Source organism: Rhipicephalus sanguineus, chromosome 3 (genome assembly GCF_013339695.2).
Source record: "Rhipicephalus sanguineus isolate Rsan-2018 chromosome 3, BIME_Rsan_1.4, whole genome shotgun sequence".
NCBI lineage: Eukaryota > Metazoa > Arthropoda > Arachnida > Ixodida > Ixodidae > Rhipicephalus > Rhipicephalus sanguineus.
This window is the reverse complement of record NC_051178.1, coordinates 4,995,777-5,016,275: the sequence shown is the minus strand read 5'-3', so window position 1 is coordinate 5,016,275 and position 20,499 is coordinate 4,995,777. Positions and strand designations below refer to the sequence as shown.

The window sequence follows — 20,499 nt, the reverse complement described above, 5'->3', positions numbered from 1 at the left end:
TCGGCTTATGCGCCTATTAGAGACGCTTTGTCAAAAACTTTTCACGGATCGCCGAACCACTGACGCTTCTCACGAAGAATAACGCGGAATTCAGGTGGGAAACGGCGCAAGTGTAAGCCTTTCAAGAACTTAAAAGACGCCTGCAGATGCCACCCATACTTGCGCATTTCGTCGATTGCGCCGATATGGAAATATACACCGACGCATGCAGCGTAAGACTCGGTGCCGTCCTTGTGCAAAAGACTGACGGGCTTGAAAGGATTATTATTTATGCTAGCCGGTCACTATCCAAGGCAGAAGCAAACTATTCCAAAACAGAAAAGGAATGCCTTGCCATCCTCTCGGCTACGTCAAAAGTTTCGCCCCTACCTCTACGGCAGGCCCTTCAAAGTTGTCAGTGACCATCACGCCTTATGTTGGCTAGCTAACTTGAAGAGCCCTTCAGGTTGTCTCGCACGATGGAGTCTGAGGCTTCGAGAATTCGATATTACGGTCGTGTACAATTCCGGACGAAAACACTCTGACGACGACTGCCTGTCTCGTGCCCCCGTCGACGCGCCGCCGCAAGACGACGACGATAACTGCTTCCTCCGAACTATAAGTGCCGACGACTTCGCCCAAAGGCAACGGGCCGACGCGGAATTGGGCGGCCTTATTGAGTACCTCGAGTGCAAGACCGCCGTTGTTCCGAAGGTATTCAAGCGAAGACTGCCGTCGTTTTTCTTACGGAGCGGCGTTCTCCTGAAGAAGAACTTCTCGCCACTTCGAACCGACTACCTTCTCGTCGTGCCCTCATCATTGCGACCAGAAATCCTCCAGGCCCTACACGACGACCCGACGGCTGGACACCTCGGTGTTTCCCGCAGGGGCGCCAGAATACGGGAAAACTACTACTGGCCCCGCCTCGCTGTCGACGTCGCCCACTACGTTAAGACTTGCCGAGATTGCCAGCAATGGAAGACACCGCCGACTAGGCCAGCGGGACTTCTGCAGCCAATCGAACCACCTCACCGGCCACTCCAGCAAAACGGGATGGACCTACTGGGGCCGTTCCCGACGTCGACTTCCGGCAACAAGTGGATCGTCGTAGCAACTGACTACCTCACCCGCTACGCCGAGACAAAGGCCTTGCCCAAAGGCAGTGCCGCCGAGGTAGCCAAGTTCTTCGTGGAGAACATCGTCTTGCGTCATCGCGCCTCATCACATCACAGACAGAGGTACAGACAGAGGTACCGCCTTTACTGCGGACTTAACTCAGGCGATCTTCAAATACAGCGAGACGAGCCGCCGCCCCACCACCGCCGACCACGCGCAGACCAATGGCCTCACCGAACGTCTAAATAAGACCATCGCCGACATGCTGGCCATGTACGTCGACGTTGAGCACAAGACGTGGGACGCCGTCCTTCCGTACGTGACCTTCGCATACAACACGGCCGTCCAAGAAACAACGCAGATGACGCCGTACAAGTTGGTCTACGGAAGGAGCCCGGCGACGACGCTCGACGCCACGCTACCGAACGTCACCGACGAAGAAAACCTTGACGCCGCCGCTTACTTACAAGGTGCCGAAGAAGCTCGGACAGCTCGCCCGCCTGCGCATCAAGAACCAGCAGAGGGTCGACAGCCGTCGCTACAATCTTCGACGACGCTTCGTGGAATACCAGCCCGGCGACCGTGTTTGGGTCTGGACGCCGATACGCCGACGTGGGCTTAGCGAAAAACTCCTTCGGCGATACTTCGGGCCATACAAGGTTCTTCGACGTCTCGGCGCTCTTGACAACGAGGTCATCCCGGACGGCATTACGAACTCCCAGCGACGCCGCGCATGGCCTGAAGTCGTCCATGTCGTTCGCCTTAAGCCGTTTTTTTGCGCGTTAGCGAACCTAGGGACTCTACTTTTCCTTTGTTATTGTAATTTATTTATGTACATGCACTTGTTCTTTTTTCTCTTTTCTTTGTTCTTTCGCAAGCATCGGGACCATGCTTTTTCAGAGGGGGCCAATGCCACGCCCACTACGTGTTTTATTAACGCGATAGCGTTAAGGAGCTCTCGTCGCAGAAATTCCGCGGTCGGCGTCGGCGCCGGCACCGTTGGCTGTGAGCGATAAATCATCATCTTGTCCGTGAACGAGAAATAGAGAAAGCTGCAACTAAAATAAATAATAAAAAAAACCCGCATTTCCCCGAAGGGGAGTATGAGGAAGTGCGAAGCACGGGGTGATGCTATGAGGGGGCGCGCGCGACTAATCTGCAGAGCCGAGCGAAGGAGACGGCAGCGAGAGAGCACGCGCCAGCCGACCCACGGAGGTCTGGCCGTTTTTAAGTGCAAAGCACTTTTACTGATGATGATGATCTGTCTTCCGAACTCGTTCCAAAGAACCCGCAACGCGTTCAACTTGTTGGCGGCGTTGCGCACGCCCGAGATGGGGCTCAGGTTGTTGTCGAACCACAGTCGATCGCACACCGCGCAGCTATATCCGAAGCTGCGGTCCAGGAAGTCTCGCTTGAAGCGCGCGTCAGGCCGATCGAATTCGAGGGCCCGCGCTTGCTCACGCATCGCGCGTCCCCGCGCTAGATCGGCTTCGGGGTGCTCGACTCGCTTCGCACGCTTTCGTTCGGCGTCTCGCCGCCGGCCTTCATCACCACAGGCAATGCGCGGGGCGCGCGCAGCCACGGAGCGGAGGGCGGAGCGCGCGCAGTCACGTGGGGCGTGACGTTGCTGCGCCGTTGCTACAGACGCTCCTCTCCGCTCCTCGCGCCGTTGCTATGGGACGGCGGATTCAGGGTCGCTTATAAAGTGCATTCGCACTTAAAAATGTTGGGTCCGAGTGAGAATCGAACCCAGGCCGTCTGCGTGGCAAGCAGGTGTTCTACCACAAATGCCACGCCTATGCTTGGAGTTGCATTGAAAGTAACTTTCATGCTTCCCAAAAATACGCGTCCTGTATACAGGTGTCAGAGTACGAGATGTAATATGGCAGTAATATTGCATGGTACAAGCGTACATTGCCATCAGGCGTCACACCACGTCAATATCATAACGACTTGGTGGTTTAAAGACAGCCACCCATTACAAAAGGCACACACATTACTGCGCGTATTCCCTTAAGATACGTAGTGGGTGTATCGCAGCTTCGAAAAAGGTTCTCGCGCATAATTGCTCCTGGTTTAAAGCATGCTACCCATTACATAAGGCACACACCTTATTGCGCGCATTCTGTTCAACACTCGTAGTGTTCGAAGTGCGCACTAGGGACAGGATATTGCTATCGCGTTCAACTCTTAAAGGCGATGCTTAAGCGTCCCCCAATTTTTTTATGTATTCGGGTTTGACCAGCAAGGACGTTTATCAACGATCGACGCTGTCCGCAAACCAGTGTTCGAGAAGCTTCGCGATTGTAGTAGATCGTTTTCTTAAGATCGCGCGCCACTCGTGAATGTTCCATATTTGTAGAGAGATAATGCCGCCACCAGCGATATTGCTGGAAAGTTTGATAGCGCCTGTATAAAGGCCGACGCGCTTGACCGCTTGTCAGTTTTTCAACGGTCGACGCTCTGTTCGCCGCTATCAGCGTATTGCCCTAGTTTGACTTTCAGTTTCCCGGCCACAAGTTCAGCCAAATAAAATGTTCCATCTCGGATACGCCGTCTGCTGCCTTCGTCGACGTCACGACCACGTGACTCTATCAGTAACGCCTGCGGAGGTTTCAAGAAAAACAGATTTGGACAAGCGGCTGTGACCGTAATGTCGCGTACCACACAAAAGTGACTGACTGTGTGTGTGCTATGGTATGTACTGTCTTTCTCTCTCTCTTTCCTCTCCCTCACCCTGTTCCCGTGTGTAGGGCAGCAAACCGGTTTTCTCAAACTGGTTAACCTCGCTGCCGTTCCTTCTCTATTATTTCTTCCCTTTCTTCTTCTAATGGAACGAGCGTATCAAAGTTAAGCCTCAATTTCTCGTTTGGGCCGCATTTATCTCGCGTGTAGTCACGAAGCTTCTTCCGAGCTTACTGAATGCACGGCGAAAAACCTTCTACTATTCAGATCATGCTTGATCTTAAAGGGGCCAGGACACCCAATTTTCGATCGTAATTTGTGTTATGTGGGTTAATCCTTGTGCATTCACAAATAAGCTGTCGAAATTTTAACGCATTTGGTTGAGCACCTAATTTATAATCAAATATTTTTGTAAACACTCGAGCCCCCTGAAAGTCGGGCAACACTGGCGCACCCGCAAGCCGTGACGTAACATGCAGCTAGCTGTGCCAGCGTCTGCATTCCGGTGAACGATATTGTTCTATGGTCGGCTGCACGTGAAATCGAGATATTTTAGCTTTCTTCAGACTGCACTGAGATTGAAAAATTCGCAGCGGCTGAAATTTTGGTAGAAGACAACTGGTCCACTCCTTGCGGCACATGACCTCACACGCTATAGGGCGAAGTCGTGGTTGCCGGTGGTGGGCGGGGAATACAGCCGGCGACTTCTATGGCTTGTTTTGTGCTGAAATATTCTTTTACAGCCCACTTTTCATCTCTGCTTAGGCATAATATACCATCTACGTCTATTCTTTCGCTGAAAATCACAAATTGTTGCGTTACCGCGTCATGGCGATTTTAACCCTTTACTGCCGGTTGTCGCGAATTCGCGACATACCTAAAAACGCCGATTAATTAACAGACGAAACGCGTTGATGCCTTCACCGTCGGCTGCCACGTATTTGCGGCGAACGTAGCTTTCAGCACGAGACATCTAGCGCCATTGCATGTAAGGTATTGCAAGCTGGAACCCAGTGTTGTGTATCAGGTGCCGGAGAGCGCGAAGCACGTGCAACAGCTCTCACTTCTTCGTTGTTTTCTGCGCGAGAACGTAAGTTCCATCTCCTATAAAATTTTTGCGATGTGCACGCCTACAACAGGTTGCACACGACATGTCACATTGTTTTGAAGTACGTTATTTCCTGCGCAATCGTCGCTTCTGTGGTATGTCGCGAATTTGCGACATCCGGCATTTGAGTCAGTCAGTGATGACTGCTGGTATGACAAGTTTATGATGGACTTCCGCTCATTTTATGGAGAAAAAAGGCTTCGCAGGCGCTTGCCACCTGAAAATAAAACTGGTGACATTTGTCTGAATGACAGCGAAGAAGACGATGTCGATCCTCATGCACAAGCACGAGTGTCTTCATCGAGCAGTGAAGATGAAGACGAAGTTGTGGTACACATGCAGTAGAGGCTACTACTACTACTACTACCAGCCAAGCTAGTGCCTCTCCAAAACATGCAGTGCGGTGGAAAAAAAAGACTGTCAAGAACAGCGAGAAGTGCCACGCTAGAAAACAGCTCATCCTCAATGTGACACTATCCGAGCTCCTATTGAGTATTTCAAGGAATTTTTATGACACCTTCACGGAACACATCGTTCAGCAGAGCAATCTGTTTGCGACGCAGAAAAATCCGAACAAAGGGCTGGCTCTGTATCGTGCTGAGCTAGATCTATTTCTCGGTGCCGTCACCTTCATGTCATTCTGTCGGCTCCCAAGAAGTTGGCTATACTGGGCGGTGGAGTCTAGGGCACAGAGGGTGGCCGACACGATGTCACGTGATTGGTAGGAGGAAATAACGTCAAACTTGCATTTACCAAAAATGGCGACGCCAAGTTACGTCGCCCTGAAGAGATCCGCTTCATTGATGCGGCGATGCCGTACTTGCGTTGCATTGAACATATTGAGCTACTATTGGCTTAAGTGCCGGTTGTCGCGAATTCGCGACATACCTAAAAGTATGCATTAACGTTGCATTTTGGATAATACAACTACTGATTTAAGTTAAGGGTGCTATTTAAAGCTGAAAATTAAAAACGAACTTTTTTTTTCTTCGGCGCTTTCATAATTCAGGCATTAAAGGGTTAAGTTTTTAACACGAAAGTGTTTTATGCCGGGGTCCACCAAGAATCTTATGACGTATTTCCGTCACGGAAATACGTCAGCAAAATGAACACCTCAGATGGCGAAGAAAAAACCATGAATGATCCCTCTGTCATAAGAATCGGTATAACACGAAAGTGAAACGTGTCTTCACAGACGTAGTTGAGCGTTTGTTGTGCATTCTTTCACCCCAAGGGCGAAGGAATGAATGCTACAGCAACAAACTGTAATGTCACGCGAAGAACGGCAAGCAGCTCGAAACTTGCAACGCGTTGCTAAAGCAGGAACGACGCACGGAACGAAACATACACCGGATGAGAGCGAACTGTCACATTTGTAACTTATTTCTGCGTGAGCACCGCGCTCCTTCCGCAAAAGTGACCGCTGCAGAGAGACAAGTGACCTTCGTGCTCTCAACGCAAGACGTACGAACCGCGATCACGAGATAAGCGCACACAGGATGACCACGCCCTGTAGAGGCGGGCACTTGTCGCAACGGCGGCGACTTTTAAAGCGCGCTCTTCGAGCCCTTCGAGCCCTTCGCGCCATCTCGCTAGTGATAACGGAAACACGCTGTAACACCGATCTCTGAGTACCGCCACCAGCATATGATGTATATGATTCAGGAGAGTTGCTTGTTGGGCAAGTTGGTACATACTTAGTTAACTACAAAAGAAGCCACAAAACGTCGAAAATCGGAAAACAGCAGAGCGGCAGAAAACAGAGACAGAGCGCAGAGACGTGGCACTAACAACTGGCGTTTATTTCGGAAAAACCTTCCCCCCTGACCGTCCAGACAAATGCGTTAGTGCGGCTTCTGTTTATCTTACCAGGAAATAATTTTTGTTTCTAGCACAGAGGTGATCTGCTTAGATTAGCTGTGTGTGCTTTTTGGGGTGTTTGGTTTTGTTTGTCATCTGCGCATGCGTCGTACGGTCAGGGGGAAGGTTTTTCCGAAATAAACGCCAGTTGTTAGTGCCACGTCTCTGCGCTCTGTCTCTGTTTTCTGCCGCTCTGCTGTTTTCCGATTTTCGACGTTTTGTGGCTTCTTTTGTAGTTAACTAAGGTGTATATGAATACTTCGCCGTTAGCATTGCGAAGAACGTGGCGTCCGTGGCCGAATCGTTTCGCGCTGCGCGCTGCGGATCGCGGTGTCGTAATTTCAATTCCCGGTGACGGAACGGTTTCTTCTGGCGTTTTTTTCTTTGCCCACTGTTAGTCTTTATATTCTAAAACGTCATATCCGTGACGGAAATACGTCAGTGGAGCCGTGGTGGACGCCGGCATAAAGCAATTTCGTGTCAAAAAACTATAGGAAAGAGTTCCGTTGACGGGAGTCCAAACCATGACCTCTTCGTCCGCGACGATGGCTGTCGGGCGTTTAGCCCACTGAGCTACCGCCAAACAATTACAGTTGCCACATGAACGCGCCTTTTAACTTTCACAATTACCTCTCACGATGCTCTGAATGGATGGATGGATGCTATGAGCGTAGGGGTGCGCACAGGGGGGGGGGGGGGCAGGGGGGGCGGCCGCCCCCCTAATACTTAGGAGGGGGGCGCAAAATGTGCCCCGTACATTGACTCTTCTAGTCACCTAAGACGGGAGGGGGGCACGAAATTTGCCCCATACATTGATTAGTAGGGTGGGGGGGGCGCTGCGACGAACCTTTGCCCCCCCCCTAATGGGGAACCCTGCGCACGCCTATGGCTATGAGCGTCCTGCTTTATAACGGGGCGGTGACATATGTGCCACGAGGCTCGATAAAAAAAAACGCGCCGTTGCTACGACCATCCCGTGCGGCGCGTTTCCAAGAGAAATGAAATTTTGTCAACACTTTAACACACCGCGAGGTGGCGGCTTTAGCCCCAGCCTCGCTCTAGTATCCATCTATATCGAAAAATAGCTCTCCAACGCTCGCCTGTCACACCGCGTTCCGCGCTCGCCCTGTCAGCATAACGGCAAGGCTAGAGTGAAGGTACGACAATCGTCGCATTTCTCTTCGCGTTTCACGACGCCTTGAAAGAGTGCATCTCGAGTATCGGTGTTTACTATGTGCTTGTTGATGCAATCTTTGCGCGGGAATCACCATATGTGGTGTCCGGGTTTGTCTTGGCAACTGCAGCTTCCGCAAGGGTTAAATCATGGTTATGGGCGTTAGTCGTCAGTACGGAGATGTGCCACTAGGCGTTAACGTAGGTGCGTCCATATCAAGCGGTGCTATATCTGCCAAACAGTAGACATTGTGCAAGCTCTGATATACCAATGCACTATAAATAATCAACCACTTCTGTGACGACACGTTTCACTTTCGTGTTATACCGATTCCCTATGACGGACGGATCAGCCATCTTTTGTAGCGTTAGCTACACTTTCCTAGCCGGAGCCGATTTCGCGTGGATGGTCATGAGCCGTGCTGCACATGCGCGAGGATCAGTGATGTCACACAGCTCAGTCACCGGAGCTGGCATCTCACGCGCTCTCCGGCACCGCCGCGCGCGGCTTGCCGCTGCTGGTCTGCGCGTTCGGGAGGAGTGGGGCCGTAGGCGCGGCAGACACCCTGGCGCCGGCGCGGGCGCAGACTCCGCCACCGCCGGCCGCGCGTGGCACGCCGCTGCTGGTCTGCGCCGCACTCGAGAGGAGTGACGTCGTAGCCATAAACCACAGTGGCAACGGCGCGCGCGCAGCTATTCGCCTTCGCTGTGCAGTCACCCTGACACTGCGCTGGGGCCGCTTGATAGCGCCTCTGACTGGCGTTTTCAGGTGGGTAACGCCATGGAGAAGGAGAGCGCAAATGCTGCTCGACGGCGCAGAAGAGCCGAGAAACTTATCTTATATGATCCCGAAGTAGTTGCCTGGCAATTAGCGGTTCAGCGTACGAAGAAGGAACAGTAGAAGGCTAATAACCCTAGGCAATCTGGAAAGCTAAGAATATTCAGCTGAACCTTTGCTAACGCTACGCATATCCTGGCATAGCCGAGCTACCCCACTGCATTTTTTTTCCTTTTTAGTCTTACCGCGTTGCCAAGGACTCAGGAATTTAACAATAAGGGGGCATCCTTCATGGTGGGGCCAACACGACGGGCCTAAATGTTCGAGACCCAGGTGGTTCTCACAGAAATCGACAACCAGTGACTCCGAGCCCTCGTACGTTTCTCTTCCTTTCTCTGGTATCCCTTTGAATGTCAAGTTCTTGCGGCGTATCCTATCGTTCATGTCGTCGACAAGATGGACCAAATCTGCTTGAGTACCGTTCCTAATTGAAAGGGCCGAAAGTTCGTTCTTAATGTCTCCGATAGAGTCTGTGACCTCGCGTATGGTAGTTGTCTTGCTGCCAAATTTCCCAAGCACTGTTTCCACCTTCGCAATCCCTTTCTTGATACCGATGATGCCCGTGTGAATTAATGTTAAACTGGATAAGACGGACACTAGAACGAAAAACGCGAACAACACTGGCGCGTACTCGCAACTACAGTTTATTAGAAACAAAGTCATACATATATCATTTCTGTCACATGACCTGGCCAGTGAAACAGCGAAGAAGAAAGAAGAAGAAGATATACATGGGGATAGAAAACATGTGCCTCAGATGAAAGACTAACAGTGCTGACAAGATATGAAAATTCGTTGTCTCAAATCAAATCAAATCAACTCAAAAGAAATCTTTATTTTGCATATTATGGTTACAGCGTTTTAAGGATCTACAGAAGAGGGTCCCAAGGTCAGAAAACCGTACCGGGACCATCTGTGCATGGTCATTACATAAAAATTACAAAATAAGCACGAAAAATGAACAAATGAAATATCGAGTCAACCTAAAATAAAGAGTACAATAGTTATACAGAAAAAATGTTACGATAATCGGAGACATCATCATTTTTAAGCGCACAGAACTGTTTTCTAATTGTATCAATATTGATATTAAATTTATACACATATATATCCATATATATTCATACTAACAGTGGAAACATATAAATGAATACAGAATGAACTGTAACAATGGATTTCACGTAATGTTCACTTATAAATATAGAGGAAAGGGAGAAAAGCAAAAAAAACAGTACACGCTATAAATAATTAGTATAATTATTGGTTCAGGAAATGAGCTTTGAGTGTTTTTTTTTTCAATGCAGTAAGAGATGGCGATGTTTTGATGGGGTGAGGAAGACAATTCCAGGCTTTGATAGCACAGAACGATGCTGTCATTTTACCATAATTAGTATAAACTTTAGGCAGCAAGAAGTTATTTTTTTTTTAGCAAAACGAGTAGGGTTATTATTCTTTAAGGAATCTAAGGAAATAAACTCCTGGGTGAGATTTTTATTTTTTAACCTGAAAATCAAGCTAATTAAGTTAAATGCAAATAAATCATTAGTGGTGAGCACTTTATTCTCCATGCGTACGATACTAATGTTATCGCGACTAAAGTTAGAAATAATGCGCAGAGCTTGATTTTGTATATGTTGAATGGATGAGAAATGACACTGATATGTGTTGCCATAGGCAGCGATACCGTAATTGATATGACTATGAATGAATGCGTGATAAAGTGAAAAGAGAGCAGGAGTAGACAGACAATGTCTAGCTTTTATTAATGCTCTTATGCCGAAAGAAGTTCTTTTCTTAACTTGTGAAATGTGATTGTGAAATTTTAGTTGTTCATCGAGATAGACACCGAGAAATGAAAGACAGTCGCTAGTCGAAATGAAGTGGGAATCGAGGCTTACCTGAGGTGAAAAATTCTAGTCGTCTTTGAGGAGAACGGAAAACCATGAAATTAGTTTTGTTTGGATTTAAAATCAAGTGATTATTCTGGCACCAAGTGGCAATGTTAGCCAATGCATTGTTTAATTTATTAGCTAACGTTGTTAAACATACATCTGAGTCTGAGACAGTAGTGTCATCAGCATATAACATGTACTGTGAGGGTGAAGCGTGCAGGGGAAGATCATTTATGTAGAGAATGAATAATAACCGTCCCAAGATGGAGCCCTGTGGCACCCCCTGATTAATTGTTTTAGTGTCTGAAAACTTGTCAGATAAATAAACTGTTAGCTTTCTGTCACACAAGTAGTTTTTCAGAAGGATTAACGCTGGCCCTGTTATTCCATAGGCTTCTAATTTTTTTAGTAACATACCGTGAATAATTGTATCAAAAGCCTTGGAAAAATCTAAGAATACGGAACCAACAATAGGTCCTTTGTCTATGGAACTCTTAATGTAGTCAGTTAATGGGATTACCGCCAAGTCGGTTGAACTACCAGAACGGAAACCGAATTGGCAGTTGTTCAAGAGGTTAAACTTTTTTAGGTAACTATTCAGGCGACTAACAAATAATTTCTCAAATATTTTGCAGATGGATGATAAGATAGAAATAGGTCGGTAATTAGAAATAATTGACCTATCCCCTTTCTTAAAAATGGGTATGACTTGTGTTCTTAAGGGGGCGTGGAAAACTTCCAATTTTAAAGATGCTGTTAATTATGCTGTCTAGTGTTGGAGAGATTATATGACCTACCATTTTTAGGTGGCGCGCATGAATATCATCTAATCCAGGAGAGGTATCTTTAAGGTTCTTAATCGTGGTGAAAACTTCTTATGATGTTACAGGGAAAAGAAAAAACGAAAAAATAACTCGACTCATGCTACATTCAGCGCCCTTGTGATCCTGATTGTAAATTTCAAAAAAAGAAGTCACTGAAAGCATTAGCGATTTCAAGCGCGTCATCGTGCGTACAGTCATTATACATGATTTTTGAGATTGAAGTGCAACACGTTGTTCTGTTTAGGAATGTATTGAGCAACTCCCATTTTCTTTTAGAATTGTTCTGGCGACTTACAAATTCTTTTTCATAGTAATTTTTCTTAGCTTTCTCGAGCAAAGAATTTAAGATGTTGCAGTACTTTTTGTATCTTGATGCCAATGTTAGATTGAAAGGTCGCTTCTTTGTTTTTTTTTGTATAAGTTTTCTTTTTTACGCATACTTTTAAGAAGACCCTTAGTTATCCAAGGACATCGAGGTGAATTGTAACGCCGTTTACATTTGCTAATAGTTGTATTACGAGACACGGCTTCTCGAAAAAGATCGTAGAAACTTTTGAGTGCATATTCAGGGCCTTGCACCTGATCAATTTCAGACCAATCAATATTACTCACATCTTCTATAAAGGTGTTCTTATCGAATACTTTGGCTAAGTATCGTGTACTGTCCGAGCTGTTCGACGAGCTAAAGATGACGAAAATAGGGTAATGATTGCTAATATCAGTTTTAATGACCCCAGAGTTAGGTGCAGGAGTGGTGTTAGTTAATGCATGGTCTAGAAGCGTTTCTGTTCCATAAAGAGTACATCTTGTTGGCGACGTTATGAGTTGCTCATAACCAAATCCACTAAAGCAATCAGTATAATTTACACACAGCCTGTTGTCGATATCTAACAAATTGATATTCATATCACCCACTATGAGAACATGTTTGTTCCCTGAAGCTAATATGTTGAAAATGCGATCAAGGTGAATCATAAATTCAGAGGAACATGATGATGGCGAACGGTATATACAGCCCAAAACAAATTTTTTTGAATCAACGGACAAGAACGAATGATCAAGTTCAATCCATACCGATTCACACTGCGCAATAGGTATACTAATGTCACGCCTTCTAGTGTAGGGGATTTCATCGGAAATAAATAAAGCTGATCCTCCATGACAATCATTTAAGCGGTGACAGTATTCTGATAAGACGGAAATCCAAACATGTTAGTATCAGCTTGACAAAGCCAGGTGTCGGTTATGCATATGAAAGAAAATGGAACAGAAAGCGAAGTAAGAAAGATGCTAATATTATCGTGATTACGCCGAAGGCTTCTTGCGTTCAAGTGAACGAGGCAGGAACTGTTGTCAGATATCAATGATCGTACTTTAGCGGGTGGCACAGAAGTCATGTTTCCCTTATACGTTGCATTTCATGGTCGTAGTCAGAAAAGAAGGAAATCTATGTAAAGATGCGCAGATCTATTTCTGTCTGAATGCGAAACACCCTGCTGTCGTTCGTCTTTCGTGCCTTTATCTGGCAGTTTTCTGTCCAGAGAAAGGACCCCTTTTTTTCCTTCTTCAACGCAAGAGCCGTAGAAAACAGCTTTTTGTTCTCGAGAGTCAAGTGATCGTTTACATACACGGCCCGGTCAGTCGCATTACCGAAGCCGATCTGGGATGTGTGAATCCATGCTTTTCGCGCCTTTTTCACAAATTCATTTTTCTTCTCGCGACAGACAAAACGTGCAATGATGTTTTTTTCACCAGATTTTGCAGCAACACGGTGAACACAATCAATGTCATCAGTCGAGACAGGACAGCCTATTGCTTGCCCAACCTGCTGGAGAATGGCTGCGCATTCTTCTCCTTGAGTACTTGGGACGCCCTTTATTTTAACGTTGTTCATTCTGGAATACTGATCAAGGTCTGCCAGTTTTTTCCTGAGGGCTTCATTTTCATTAGCAAGGACTTTGTTTGCAGCAATAAGCTCTTCCTGTCTCGCACGTATTGCATCATATTCCTTACTTAGAAATTCCACTGTCTCACAAAGGGAACCCTGTTCATCAATAGAACGGTTCTTGATTTTTTCTAGTACCCGTCCTGTTAGGTCTTAACGAGGTCCTCCAACTTGTTTTCAAACTTTGACTCGAGCGATTCGAGCCTTTTCGCGAGTTCAACATTGGATGGCATGCTAGTTTACGGCAAGACAACAAACCAAAATGCACAATAGCTCAGCAGCAGCAGCCGCGGTGAAGCTATTTTACAGAAAACACCTTAAGATGGAGCGCAACTAACCTGCATATACAAGAAGAGGCGCTTAGTTGATGTTGACTTTGCCGCGGACTGCTGCTGAATGTGGCGACGGCGCTGTCCGCAGAGACTTTTATAGCCCTTGTGGAGCGGCTAGCTTACTGCGCAGCTCCAGAGTAAAGCCTGTCAGTCGATTCGAACGCCCTTCCGCCCACACGCTCAAACTGATACGGTGATCGTCAATGCTACACCTGCGCAGGTCCAGAGTGAAGCCTGTCAGTCGATTCGAACGCCCTTCCGTCCACACGTGGGAACTGATACGGTGATCGTCAATGCTATACCCTGCATATACAAGAAGAGGCGCTTAGGTGGTGATGACTTTGCCGCGGACTGCTGCTGAATGTGGAGCTGCTGAATGTGTTAATATGATGGAGGGTGTGCTTACGCATTTTTCCCTATCTCCTATATACCGCGAACATAACGGGGGCCGACGCCAGGATCGTGCAAAGGCACTACTGCTTTCCTTCGGGGGGGGGGGGGGGGGGGGGGGGGGGAGAGGACTGTGCGCTTCATGGACGCGGCAGAATACGCACCCAAACAACGGTTCGTTCACGGCGGTAGTCGTAAATGTCAACTCCCGGCTTACTCACGCGTGTATTGTCCGCACGAAATAGCCAGACACAGCGGAACAGGTTGCGATCACTCTTGCGCTTACCGACCCCATCTGCAAAGCAGTTCTTAGCGACTCGCAAACCGCAGTCCGTAACTACGCGCGGGGGTGCATTTCCCTCGAAGCTCTCCAGACCCTAAGGAAGGCTTGTACACACTACTTCAATAGCACCGCTATCCTATGGTTCCCAGCACACGTCCCCACCCCCACTGACGACGGCCCCCTGATTAGAACGAGGTGGCACACCGCTATGCGCGAGAAATGACCCGCTGTGCAGAGTCGGATACCGCCTCGTCCAGTTCGGACCTCCTGGTTCAAAACATGTGAGAACACTTAGTCAGGTACAACGACATCACCAAGCACTACCAGTTAGGCAGACGGATTTTGCCCCACCTCACCACACGCTACCACATACTACTTACAAATTATGTCAGGCAACTAGAGCGACGCTGTCACACATGTTATGGGAGTGCCCTGTTACATCAGCTAAAATGGCAGTAGTGCTTCCACTGGGGCTAGTTGGTATGACATTGCGAAGCGAAACGATGCGCTGCATAGATGAACTTAGACGAAAGACAGATGAACATGAAACGGACAAGGACCTTGCGCTGTAGCTCAGGATGCTCTCGCTTCGAAGTGGGGAGTCGCTCTGAGCAGCTCCAACTCCAATACACAAGAATGGGCAGTCCAGCGGGCCCGCGAAGGGGCGTTGAGACAAGGCCTCGAAGTTTGTTTATGGGAGACCTGAGCACGGGGTATTAAACGTCGCCGGACTTTCAATAAAGTTGTTTCCATCCATCCATCCTATGTGAAAAGCCTCTACCAGCTCTCTGTTGTTCTGATCTAGGTGTTTAGATAAAAAGTCACAGTTTCGCCGCAAGGGCGAAGCAATGAATGCGATAGCAAGAAAGTAATGCTATACGAAGTGAGGCTCGCCAATGGATACTCTCAGTTTGAACAGCGCTCTTGTTGCAAAGACGGCCAAAGCAGTGAAGGAAACTAGCGTGCTTGAAGTGTCGAGCTGTGACACTTGATGGTTCGCGCTCATCTTCTGTTTGTTCGTTTAACGGCGTCCCTTGAGCTCGAGTGACTTTCGTACGCTCCGTAACATGAGCGCGGACATCACGGTGAAAGCTTGAAGCATCACTCTTCCCCTCACCACGAGAAAACCGCGCGAGCAGACAGCGTAAGAGCAAGGTTCTCCCTGCGCAAATATAATAAGAAGCGAGCGAGCTCGCCGACGCGCTCCTCGCGCCATCTCGTTGGTAATGAAGAAACGCTTATAAGCGCCTGCCGTTTCTGTGTCCTGCCATTGGTAAAGGGTGTGTATATAACGCTCGCCGTTAGCTTTCGAAGGATCTGCGCTTTCTGGCATAGTTGTTAGCGCCACGCGCTGCGGAACGATAGGTCGCTGGTTCGATTCCGCGCTTCGGAAGCATTTTTCTGAATTCCTTTTCTTTGGGACTTTGATATATATATATATACATACTTATACATATACGGTCCATGACGGCGGCAACGGCAACGGCGACAGCAAAATCCAACCGAGACTGTCCATATAATTGCTATCGCAATAAAATCACAGCATCACAAAAAAATGGGGGTGCAAGCGCACGAGCTGTAATGTTGAGGCATGTGTGAACTATGTTTCGCATGTAACGATGTTCTGTGTTCTGCAGCCTAGTGTTGACACATAAGTGTTCACACATCAGGCGCGTCTGTGTACGCGCCTTATCGAGTTTAAACATGAATCAATACCAAGTAGCCCAATTTGCCGTGCCCGTGTGAATGTCTTTATTCTTGCCGGGCATTTCCTCCTGAAACTTGCATGGCGCCAAGTTAACCTACTTTAACACATGAAGAACCTGATCCATCTTATCGGGTCCTTGGTTTTCTTCAACGTCACCAGCACACACAACAAGCTGAGCAAGGCAAAACAGCGCGGCAATAACTCTACCGTGAGTGCAGCGCTTCAAAAATAAAGTTGCAGCACCACGAAATCGCGAGTGCGCTTTCCTTTGATTGAGCACTTTTTCGCCTACGGAGCCTATGCGGTATCGGTACCCAGCTACATCGATACCCATTCTGTCAAAATGTCGCAACAATAAAAACACATCGGTCGGCTTTGCGGCAAAAGGTAGCACCCAGAACTACACTGTGACATGTTACTGCTTTCCCGCTCACCTACAAAAACGCAGATGCTGTTTGAGAGCACGAATAGGCCGCAAATCCCGTTGTGTGCAATCAGCAGGTCCTTTTTGCAGCGGGGCTGACGTTGGAAGCTGGTGCTCCCTCTTGTGGCCAATGTCGCACGTTATGACGGACTACACCGCTGCCGGCTGACGCAGTCCACGTCAGCGACGAGTGAACCGTCTTGCGAAGTGTCAGCGACGGATCGCCGGTATCGCAATGCACGACTGCTGCGAGGGAACCGTCCTGCGAAGGATAAAATGCGGAGATCGCCGGTACGTGAGGCACGTCACAGAGCCCTACAAAAACGCAGGTGTTTGAGAGCACGAATAGGCCGCAAATCAGAGCAAGTCACCATGAATAACCGGACTTATCCTGAAAGTGTTGTAATTCTACAACATAGCTCCAAGTATGTAATACTTGGGATGGACTTCCTAAGTCACCACGGTGCCGTCCTCGACCTGAGATCTCAGTCGATAACCCTAACCTTAGAAAAAGCGCTGCCACCTCACACGACGCCAGGGAACCATTCTTGAATGTGCTAGACGAGCAGGTCACTCTTTCGCCTCTCTCTAGCGTCATCATTTCGGTCGGCACCGAAGAACCCGCAGACTTAGAAGGCGTCATCGAGGGCGACCAGCCCCTATTGGTCAGTCGCTACCATAGGTCGGTAAACACATTCGTGAGTCGACTCACTCAAACTCACTGAGACTCAGATCGAGCCATGAGTGTGAGTCAGAGTGAGCCCTGGTGAGTAATATTTTGGAGACTTTGAGTCCGAGTGAGTTCGGCTGAAAAAAATTTGAGTGAGTCTGAGTCCGAGTGACTGCGGTTGAGGAAAATGTGGTGAGTCTGAGACTGAGTCCGAGTGAGCCCTAAAGGCAAAATATATTCCATCAGTGAGTCTGACTGAGTCCGAGTGAGCCCTAAAGGCAAAATATATTCCATCAGTGAGTCTGACTGAGTCCGAGTGAGCCCTAAAGGCAAAATATATTCTATCAGTGAGTCAGAGTGAGCTCCAATTTTTTTTGGCGACCTATGGTGATAGCAACTGAACTCCAGCATTACTAGGAGCCTTATGGTGGCTCACGCTGATATTCACGGATACTTCAATACACTAGCGTTCATACGGCAGTTCAATACTCATTGATCGAGGCGTGCCTTGACCCTCACCCCCGCCCCCCGAAAAATTCTTCAAATGAAGTTCATGGTAAAAATATCTCGTTTGAGTCACATCTTCCAAGAGGTCTTCAGTGGCTTGCAATTATTGATAACTCGTATGTGAAGGTATGAATCAAAATGAGCATCGTAGAGTGCCGAATATGCGATATTCGCGTTTATGTGCATTGATATCGTGATAAAAACGCCAGGCCTGCACGGAAAGCGCAGCACAGTCACAGCGAAAGCTCGAAGAGCGGCATTTCTAGAGCCCGTTATAAACTCTCTTGTGGCTACTAATACAACTACACTAGCAACGTACCCACTACGCCACAAACGATGATTTTTGTGAAGTTGGAAGCACCCACCACGACATTACTCGTCATTCTGCGGAGAAGCTAGGTACCATCTTTAAGGTATTATGTGCAGTTCCTTGATGCGATGACTGATGACGATGAAGAATTATGACTGAGCCTTTTGTAATCGGTTGGAAGCTTTAAATGACCCAGTAGTTACGTACTTCGCATTGTGTGACTCCAGGTCGTTATTTCATCCTCTCACCACACTTAATAATATACGCTAACGTGAGAAAGAGATAAAGGGAATTAAATTTATTGAGACCCCGAGGAAATGGATCATGGGAGCCTTATGGGCTTCCTTGGAAACCAATAGAAGTGCACTTGCGCGGAACCCACTACGCTATAAATCATAATTTTTGTGAACGAAGGAAGCAGCCACTACGCAATTTTTCGTCATTCTGCGCAGAACCGTGGTATCTGCTAAACACCTGTAAGGCATTATGTGCACTTTGTTGATGCTGTGGCTAATGACAATGAAGAGTTATGGCAGACCCCTTTGTAATGGGTTGGAAGCATTCAACAACTCACTCGTTGCGCAATTCGCATTGTGTGACGCCTGGTTACAGAATTCGCATTGTGTGACACTTGGTTGTTATTTTACTCTTCTACCACGCTACATTACATACGTTAATGTGGTTCCTTCCCGACATGAAGACTGTATAGGGTCTTTTTGCAAGGCAGTTTCAAGCACCGGCATGGCTCAGAGGATTCCACTTCCGGCCACCGTAGCGTGCGGTTGTGTGATTCATGGGCTCCCAAAGAGCAGGTACAGCGGCCCCCCAAAGCCGCGGAAACAGGTCAACGGATATGCCTTGACAGGACTACTAAATTGTTTTGCCGACCCTGCCCACAGGTACGACCACCACGAACACTTTGTTTCTACACGCAGACCTAAAAGCCAGGCCTTATAGGGTGGAGCACTTCAGAGATGCGCTCGCGCATATTTCTCTACTATCGGAAGTGGTCGCGCTAGGTGCTTATCAAATGAACCATGTGTGGGCGGTGACTTTTTGTGACGACGAAGCGAAGAAGAAAATGCTGGCAGCAGGAAATTTTACTGTGAAAGACCGACGCTGCGTTCTTGTTGACCCCTGCAACCAGGCAATACGACTCAAGCTGTACTGGTTGTTGCACGGCGTCCCCGATGAAGACGTGCGAACAGCATTGTCTCCGTTTGGGAAAGTCGTTGAGGTCGCCAGAGATAAGTGGCGCGTACAAGGCTGCAACGAGAAGAGTTCCACAACGCGGTCGGTAACCCTCCAGCTCAAAGCAGGCATGAGTATTGAACACTTACCACACCAACTTCGAGTGGCAGAGGACTTAGCTCTCGCCCATGTACCTGGCAGAGCACCGCTCTGTCTCCGGTGTCACGGCACCGGCCACGTACGACGAGACTGTCGTGTACCGCGCTGTGGCCATTGTCGCCGGTACGGCCACGATGAATCCACGTGCGTGCGATCCTATGCCTCGGTGACTGGACCGCCCCAAAACCAAGACACTTCGGAACACATTATGGACCTAAATGACGCCAAGGAAGCTGCACGAGATCCCGTACCAGAAGACGGCGTCAACACCAAGCCACCAGAAACGCAAAAAAAGAGCAAAGCCATCGTGAATAATAAGGAACCCGACCCGATGGAACTCAAGACAGACAAAAAGGCCGATAGTGTAAGTGACCTCAATGTAGCCCCGCCTTCAACAACGACCTGCGACGCCAAGGAAGCTGTCGACGTTGAAATGGCAACAGCTGCGAGCACATCGGCGAAACGGTCACGCGACACAGGCCAAGACGACGTTGGAAACACGAAAGAAATGGGTATCGACGAGCCTCCAGCGAAAACGTTTCCTCTTCGGCGAGGAAGCATCAAGTTCAAGCCGACAATACCGCCTGACCGGAAACCACCGCCAGCAAATCCCTTGCCTTAGCAGGGGAACTGTTTGTGTGATACGAACTCAAACACCCCGATCACTGATCGGGCACCTTTTCGCAACAAGATGGCTCCAAACACAAGAGAAACCGTGTATTACAGTCCAGCAAAACCCACGCCTCGTTTAGGTGCACTGCCATACTGACCCACAATGTGAGAAGTATGTATACCATTACCAATATACTATGGCTAACAAACTTAATACTCCCTTGCGTATAGCAACAATAAATGTCCGTGGTCTGTCAACGCGCAGGAAACAGTACCAACTGAACCGCCTCCTAACCGAAAATACTCTAGACCTAGTGGCAGTACAAGAAACAAAAATTGAAATTCAAGAACAAACTGATAAAATGGTCGAAACGTTCAGGTCTACATTTATTATATGTGTGTCTCATGCGGTTGCCGCGTCTGGAGGCTGTTTGATATTATACCGGCATTCAATCGAAATTGTTGAAGAAGTTGTTACCACGTGTGAAAGTGG

The 20,499-nt window shown here is 48.1% G+C and overlaps 1 protein-coding gene across 1 annotated transcript; it reads left to right on the top strand.

Annotated features, from left to right (window-relative positions):
- The first annotated feature begins 18,837 nt into the window (after positions 1-18,837).
- On the top strand, positions 18,838-20,016 carry LOC125757985 (uncharacterized). The gene is given in 1 exon segment (XM_049414375.1): positions 18,838-20,016. A coding segment is annotated over 1 exon segment (1,179 nt).
- The last annotated feature ends 483 nt before the right edge of the window (positions 20,017-20,499 follow it).